Source organism: Phycomyces blakesleeanus (genome assembly GCF_001638985.1).
Source record: "Phycomyces blakesleeanus NRRL 1555(-) unplaced genomic scaffold PHYBLscaffold_4, whole genome shotgun sequence".
Classification (NCBI taxonomy): domain Eukaryota; kingdom Fungi; phylum Mucoromycota; class Mucoromycetes; order Mucorales; family Phycomycetaceae; genus Phycomyces; species Phycomyces blakesleeanus.
Genome location: NW_017265137.1, coordinates 334,723 through 342,923, shown reverse-complemented (window position 1 = coordinate 342,923; position 8,201 = coordinate 334,723). Strand labels below are relative to the sequence as shown.

The window sequence follows — 8,201 nt, the reverse complement described above, 5'->3', positions numbered from 1 at the left end:
ATGGATCAAATTCATCTTGTGGTCAAATTCGGACCTTTGCGTGTCGTAAATAAAGGTTGATAACACCATGAATTGGTATCCAATACGCTGCTTTCTGTGCACTTTTGTCTATGTCTCATAACACTTCATTGAATATTTTGGACGAGAGAATTTAAGAATTACTCAAAGAAATCTTCTATACGGATTTAGAGTTTGAAAATAACATTATTTAAGATTGACAACCTCTTTGTGACCACACAATCAACTAAGCAAGAAGGATATCTAATATATCACTAATCATCCTCCTCCCCATCATCCCATTAATAATAATATATATATAAGAAGATTCATACATACTGTACAATTTCTTAACGCCATAACTGCTTGCAGCCTTTATTGAAAGTTTCTATAACATTATATATAATACTGCCAAAAGTTCGAATCGGACTTTAGTTTATTTACGCTTTGGTAAGTTATGATTGTTTGTAATCTATCTTTTGCTATAACATGAATTATAAGCCTGTAACTTATATTTCGAAAAGTTTTATATTATAATAGCTTAAACCAATGTCTGGTTATCGAGCCTTGGCTATGAACTCATATCTTTAAAATATGTGATTAAGCCACAATCAAATATAAAAATGTTATATTTATAACAATTGACCTGTCGTATAAATTAATATTATGAAAAAGACAAAACGAACTTATTCTCACAAACTTTAGGTTTGCTTAAAAATATGTGTTACTGTTCATCGTATTTTTAACAAGAGAAATTTGTAATTTATATACATACATATATACATAACATAAGCATTTCTCCAAGTGTAGAGACGCAGTAAACCAAGAAAGGTTCCAGGATCAGAGTGTGGTAAGTTGTGGCCTGATACCTAAATTGACGACATTGTATTCTTTTGAATGAAGGTAAAACCCCCAAAAAAAAGATTTATCAAACAATCATCAAAATTATTGATGCTTGATTTAAAGTTTATATTATCGAAAATTAAAGAATAAAGAAAATATAGAGGGCAAGTAGAACACATTAAAGTTAAAAATCAAAGCACAGAATACGTGGGATTAGTAAGCACCTATTTTAAGCATTTATAAACAGTTCAACCAAAAAGTTGACATGCAGGCCATGTATAGATATTTATATAAAGGCTTTCAAGTTTATTTTTGATAGTTTGATCATAAAACTGACTCAAGCTTTAATACAATCAACCCTTTATGCTGTTGCCAACAAGGTAGAAACATTTGTAGACAAGGAAGATGAAGATGACCTTTTAATTAATGGGCGGGGAATATGCGTTTCTGTCCTGTACCCTAACCACATGAGAGTTGCCAATAGAATCATTAGAATTTTCGATGTGTCCACAATAAAATAATGATACTTGTATTTCGCAGTGTTTCTAATTGATAGTAGTTGATAATAAGGTTGGCCGTTTTAATAACTCAAGGGGAAACAAGTAAATTTCTGGGGAAGTTGGTACACCCATTATTAAATTAAAATTGGGTGTGGATTAAATTTTAGATAGTTCCAGCAGTTATATATAAATTATGTTGGAAACAAGTAGTTTATGTAGGTCTAGTTTTGACCTACCATAAACAATATAAAATGCAGTATCAAAAAAGAGATGTTACGTGGATTGGGATGACAGAGAGGAAAAGCAGTCAACAAGGTTGTACGCAACATCTTATGCCGCTCACTACCTAAAGAAGTCGAAGAAACAACCTCCGCTAGAGAGTATGGGGGGAGGAAGTCCTTTGTATTCCTCTTCTTGTTCTCATACTTCCTGTCCTTTCATTTCACGCTTAACATTGATTCTATATAAGCTACCAATATATATACATATAAGGTGAGGTTTGTTATTTATATATAGGGGTATCAGAAAATTCCCATTTTAGGAATATGATAGCATGAAAATAGGATAGTGATAGCAATGGTGTGTCTTTTTTTATGATGATAAATATTTGAGGATGATTATACTATATAAATATAAATAAAAGTACAAGTACAAATATATTATACTACGAGCATATAATGCTCATAGTCTGGTATTCTTCATCGTATATGGACAAGTATCGTCCGACCATTTGTAAGAAAGAAAGGAATACTACGGAGACAAGTGATTCCATAAATACGGTTAATTATAATGAATACACCTAAATCCACAAAGAAGATGAAATTCAAAGCTTTGGTTGGTTAATTTACTTTAATACATATCAAATAGCAAAAAAAAAGAAGAATAAGAAGGGAAGAAGAAGGATAAGAGAAAGTTTTATTCTGGATTGGCTATATTGAAAAATAAGGGAACATAGATGTCTAATCTTTTAGACAAAGAAGCAAGGGTTGATGTACAAATAGGTGGGCCCAATAAAAGCAATGGAAGAATAGAAATTTCACTTCTTTGCATGCCCCCTCCCCTTATTTCCCATGGACTTCTGCTCACCCGACGATCTATCCCCGCCAGCAACACCACCCAGCACTAGCACAATGAGCCTGTGTCGGACAGGGAGAGCCCGTCCAACCCTTCATCCATGCGCAATCCCTCCGACACATCAGAACAAGATTGATTACATTGGCCGGGCCAAGAGCATATTCCAATTGTTTGATGGCCATTACAAGCAATTGCTAATTACAGAACTACTGGGTTGTTGCGACAATCAGCTCCTCAGTCAGATCCATACCCTAATTGCACCAAAGCTCAAGGTTGATTTCTTGAGACAATTGCCTAGTGAGATTGCATTCCAAATACTATCCTTTGTAGACCCACCTACACTGGCCCAGTGTGACAAAGTGTCGGGTTATTGGCACTCACTTCTTCAGGACGACACGACATGGAAATCGCTGTGTTTGAAACATCATTATTGTCATCGTTTCCCGGTCCTTCAGTCCATGTCCTTCAGAAACCATTTCATCCGCCGCTACAAGATAGAGCATGCTTGGGCGCAAGATACTGGAAGCATAGTCCACTGCCCAAACGATATCGGATCTGGATTGGTGACGTCGCTTCAGATGGACGACAAATTTATAGTCGTAGGCTGTGACAACCGCCGTATCGAGGTCTATGACAGCACCAACGGAAAGTTCATTCGTACTCTTCGTGGCCATGAAGGGGGTGTGTGGGCACTTCAGTTCATACAGCTAGAAAATGGAAAACACCGGCTGATCTCTGGTGGTTGTGACAGGTGAGATTCACAAATGGTGTGAATATCTATTTGGTTATTAAACAAGTGATCGCTTTGATCAATAGACAGGTCCGAGTGTGGGATCTTCCAAATGGTTGTCCACTACATGTCCTCAGAGGTCATACCTCCACAATCCGATGTCTAAAGGTTCGCGACTCCAAGATCGCCGTTACGGGCTCGCGAGACACCACTCTGCGGATTTGGGACATAGAGCACGGGACACTAAAGCATGTCTGCACTGGCCATCAGGCAAGTGTTCGTTGCCTAGAGGTACATGGAAACTTGGTGGCATCTGGATCCTATGATGCAACTGCACGTCTTTGGGATATAGAAACTGGTGAATGTATCTTTGTTCTCTCTGGGCATCACTCTCAAATTTATGCCATCGCATTTGATGGTATACGCATTGTAACAGGCTCTCTTGATTCCAATATCCGTATATGGTGTGCACAAACTGGAAAATGCATCGCATTCCTCCAAGGACATACTTCCCTTGTAGGACATCTCCAACTCCTCAAACCTATAACACCTTCAGACTTACCTTTGCTTGTAAGCGGCGCATCCGATGGTTGCTTGCGTGTCTGGAACCTTGAGACGAATGAATGCATACACAGGATTTCAGCCCACGACAACTCTATTACATGCCTCCAAGTTGAAGGGAAACGCATCCTCAGTGGCGGTAGCGATGGTCAAGTCAAACTATGGGATATCGACACTGGTCATCTTTTAAGACCATTTACTCTCCCTGGAAAGAGCGTGTGGCGCCTTCAGTTCAACGATACAAAAGCTGTTGTTATTCTCCAGCGACGTTCTCAACCCGACACTGAGACGCTTCACACAGCCATCGAACTTCATGACTTTGATAATTATTCCAAACCATAAGCAGTCTCTTAGTATATGTATATGCATCGTTAGAAACCCTTCTTCCTCCTCTTCATTTACAACCTCATTTACAAGTCTTCATTATAAATCCCAAAGAAAGACACCACTTTAATGTAGTCATGTCATTTTGTGTGAAATATGTCGGAAGTTAAATGTGAAAAGAGAGTTGTATGTACACCTGGCTTTATTTCCTTCCTTGGCAAAGGATGGAACTTTTCACTAGATAAGGAGCCTATTTAAACCCAAAATCTTTTCAAGTATATTACTTTAACCTCTTTTCCTTCTACTTTTATTGTAAACTATCATGGGTCCCATTATAATTCCTTCTGAATACGGCTACGTAAGTACTTCAAGTATTTTCAGAACCCTTGTTGTTGCATTAAACGCTAACGACATTCACAATACCAGGTTCTTGCTACTGCTGTTATAAGTGGTATCTTTGTTGTCACCCTTGGTGCCAGTACTGGATATGCCCGCAAGGCTGCTAATATTCCATATCCCTATGGTAAATATAAATATAGTATCCATGTAACATAAAAACATCAGGACTAACACGAACAACTCCAAGTTTATGCCGAGAGAGCTGAAGCCGAGCAAGATCCCAAGAAGCATATATTTAACTGTACCCAGCGTGCCCACCAGAATACACTTGAAGCCCTCCCCCTGTACAACCTCTTATTGCTTATTAGTGGTATTGAATACCCTAAAGTTGCTTCCGCTGCTGGTTTGGTCTGGGTGGCTGGCAGAGCATTATATGCCAGTGGCTACAAGTCTGGTGACCCCGAAAAGCGCCACAAAGGCGATTTTAGTTATATTGGCTTGTTTACTCTTTTGGGTACTTCTATATATACCATCTACCAGCTACTGAAGTAGAGAGCGTATTATAGCTTACATACTTTTCTTTATTCTTCTTTTTTTTACTGAACTACATGAACTATATTGTTTCAATAGACATATGCTAATTTATAATTGCGTAAGAATTTATTTGCGCTCTATAATAAAAAGCAAAAAAAAAGAAAAAAAAAGGTACCGGGAAGGTGTCAATGGCTTGACTGCGCAGTAGATAATACAAGTGTGTTATTTGTGTGTATCCAAGATTATATTATCTCCTTTGCCAAAATGAGAAAATACACGTAATGAATTTGGCTCAAATCCACATTAGAAACAATTTTTAATAGGCCTAGAAACTGAAAGAAACACCCGGATATCAACTTGCTTTATTAAGATTTTGTCTGTTAGGCCATAATCACGCCTAAACCCAGCGTAGGCCGCCCTTGATCCTGCCATCCCACACCTGCTGCATTACATCCTCGCGGCCACCGTACGTTGGGACCATAGATAGACTCCATTTCTCGCATGAATCCACCAAAGTAATTCCATTCTGGGGGTTCAATCTTTCCTTGGCCAGGCCACACCATGCTAGTGTGTTCTTGGTGAGCTAGAAAGACATTTCTCCAGACTCGGAAAGTGTATTGCTCTGAATTAAGCTGAAGAGCATGGGATTGTTTGTCTCCACCTTGGTTCTTGAACCGGACATCATACATAGGAGTATGTCGACTTATCACATAATAGGGCTCCCATTGGGATTCATAGCACACTTCATCATACACATGAAATCCATGCGATAAACCAAGCTGGCGGTAAAGTGTCGGGCCATGTCCTGCACCTGGATCAGTTATGTAGGCCTTTTTGTTATCAAGAGCATTACGTATAGTGCTGACTTTGGTAGGTATCGGGTAGTCTGATACGAGACCAAAGCAAGGTACAACCCAAGCAATCTTGGGTGATTTTGACATCCGAGTGTACTGTTCTTGGAGAAAATTGTGTAGATTAGGAGAAGGTACAAAATCAGCATCAATGACGAGGATATAATCGGTAGTTGAGGCAGCCCATGCAAGGTTTCGGAGGTGATTAATTGGATAGGCGAGCCGATCTAGCGTGTTATAAGGAGGTTTTACAAGTGTGAGATGAATATGTTCATACGCCTTGAAGTTTTCGGGAATCTTTAAGAATTCGTCGAGCTCATCAATATCTCCTTCTTCTGTAAGGTAGCTAATGAACAATTAAATATCTAGTTAAATAAAGAAAAATTTAATTAAAATAAACATTATACTTACATAGCTATAGAAATAGGACCTTTCCACACGTCAAGCACCTTGTTAAATGTATTCAGTCTATTGACAGAGAACTGGGTGACAAGAGTAATATCAAAAGGATCCACACTAGATGGTATATGGTTCATCACAATCTCTTCGTTATATCGATCTATACTCATCATACCTCAGTATTCTATCCTTTTTCTTTCTTTTTACAGCATCCACTAGATTAAGTAATTATTTACAGCCTTACCTTTTACTGTTATTTTGAGCTGTGAAATCAACAATGTAAGACTGGCTTGGATAAAATCAGTCACCAATTCATCAAGCATCATACAATACAATCCAGTTGATTTTATTTCTTTTACCTTTGACTTGCATGGATACTAAATTGCGACACTCTGGAACCCATCCAGTCTGTCCATATTCATCCACACACGACGTATTTCCTTCCATCCGCATCCACCCTTGCTCTGGGCGAGGGCCTTCACCGTCTACTCTAAGTTCAACCTCACATCCTGGATCCACATTTATCTTTCCAAGATCTCTATAAAGGCCGTTTTCTACCAAACCAGTCCAGTTTACAGCACCAGAAGCTGTAGACCATGTAGAGCACCGCCCGGCCGGATTGCACATTTTGGCCTGGCACGCCTTTGGTTGCTCATATATAGGTTGATCTCGCAGTTTTCCATGTCGTATGGGAAACATCCACCATCGGAATAGAATTAGCAAAGATGTCAGCAACAAGGCAAGTCGTAAACGATGAGATCGCAGCTTTGGTGTATGTGATTCGAATTCATCCAATGATGTGCTACTGTTGCGATAATGACGTCGAACCGTATAGATTGATTCATTCGGTGGACTTGTTGACGTCCAACTCTTAAGAGCTTTGAAGCGTTCCATATCAAAGTTGCCTTTTTTATTATTTCTGGTTTTTTTTTGGACGACCAGGACTGGAACCTATTCTTAGTGATCGCCTTTTTTTTTTGGGGGGTGTGTGACTTCAAATTTGAAGTCCTATAGATAAATCATGTCAGGGAAAATACAGTAACCCCTCATCTAGTTGTGGTCGACCGGTTTTTTTATAATCTACCAGTTTTGATTATACTTTAAGATAAATATATTTCTTTTTTAAGGGGACTACACAACTACTCTACATGTAAGTCCTGATTTGTTCATTAACCAAATTATATTGCTTTATAGTTGGACAACAAAATGCAAAAGTAGAATTTTTGTAGAATCTTTCTATAGCTTTAATGTGCTAGGATTTTAAGTCAGATAAGAAATTTAGGGGCTCACTAATAGATCAACACCTGTAACTCCCTATAAACAAAAGTTGTATAAGAAAGGATTATAACTTATATATAGCATAGCAAAAACTAGATAGCAGAGCGGCTTATGTTGCCATCTTTGAAATTTCTACTTCGTCATAAGAATTTTCGTCTAATAATAGGGGGTTTCAACAGTCCTTTAAGCTTTTAGCTTAAGCTTTGAGTTTTAAAGTAGTAACCAATAATACGTAAGAGTTACTAAGTGTTTTTGAGTACCCTAAATACTTCTCTCAGTTCTATTAGGCATTGTGATAATAGAATTTTAAGTTTAAAGTAGTATTGAAAGAGGCAAAAATATTTGCATCAAGGATTTATTAAATTTCCAAAAAAAAATCAAATTTAAGCAAGGATGTATTGAAAGATTATAGATTCATTTCAGCCAATCATTTCTCAAATTTAAACTCAAAAGCTTAAGTTTAAAAGTTGAATAACTGTTGAAATCCCCTAATGATCCTTTTTTAACCTATTAGTCTTAAAATTAACTCTTCTTTGTCTCAATTTTATTTTCTCTTCGTCCAAAAAACGTAAACAAAATGTCTAAAAACTAATATTGATTTGTCCAGAAAAAAACTAACATCACTTGAATTTAAAGTAGAAACACTGTATTCCAATTAAAGTCAGAGATGTTCGATTTCTCGTTGGGTTTTAACTCTAAAGGTTTCCAAAAATCCCAAAATTCTCACTGGATAGCAATCTCTTGTTAACAAAATTCCAAAGTCTACAACAG

General features: G+C 37.6%; 4 protein-coding genes across 4 annotated transcripts; 3 read left to right on the top strand and 1 right to left on the bottom strand.

Moving 5' to 3' along the window:
- PHYBLDRAFT_60467 (hypothetical protein) lies at positions 1-1,361 on the top strand (the record flags this gene model as incomplete). The annotated part of the gene is made up of 4 exons (XM_018440646.1): positions 1-45; positions 433-447; positions 791-847; positions 1,137-1,361. 4 exons carry the CDS (start codon positions 1-3, stop codon positions 1,359-1,361), a joined length of 342 nt encoding a protein of 113 aa, XP_018295376.1.
- Positions 1,362-2,599: 1,238 nt separating this feature from the next.
- PHYBLDRAFT_87566 (hypothetical protein) lies at positions 2,600-3,981 on the top strand (the record flags this gene model as incomplete). The annotated part of the gene is made up of 2 exons (XM_018443666.1): positions 2,600-3,165; positions 3,231-3,981. Coding segments are annotated over 2 exons (1,317 nt in total), but the record flags the coding sequence as incomplete, so codon positions are not given.
- A 349-nt stretch (positions 3,982-4,330) lies between these two features.
- Positions 4,331-5,062, top strand: PHYBLDRAFT_122324 (hypothetical protein). Its single transcript, XM_018428867.1, has 3 exons — positions 4,331-4,387; positions 4,456-4,552; positions 4,616-5,062. The coding sequence occupies exons 1-3, from the start codon at positions 4,352-4,354 to the stop codon at positions 4,918-4,920; spliced, it is 438 nt and encodes a 145-aa protein (XP_018295374.1). The 5' UTR covers positions 4,331-4,351; the 3' UTR covers positions 4,921-5,062.
- A 220-nt stretch (positions 5,063-5,282) lies between these two features.
- PHYBLDRAFT_60464 (glycosyltransferase family 49 protein) lies at positions 5,283-7,046 on the bottom strand (the record flags this gene model as incomplete). The annotated part of the gene is made up of 3 exons (XM_018440645.1): positions 5,283-6,099; positions 6,165-6,312; positions 6,512-7,046. 3 exons carry the CDS (start codon positions 7,044-7,046, stop codon positions 5,283-5,285), a joined length of 1,500 nt encoding a protein of 499 aa, XP_018295373.1.
- Positions 7,047-8,201: the final 1,155 nt, after the last annotated feature.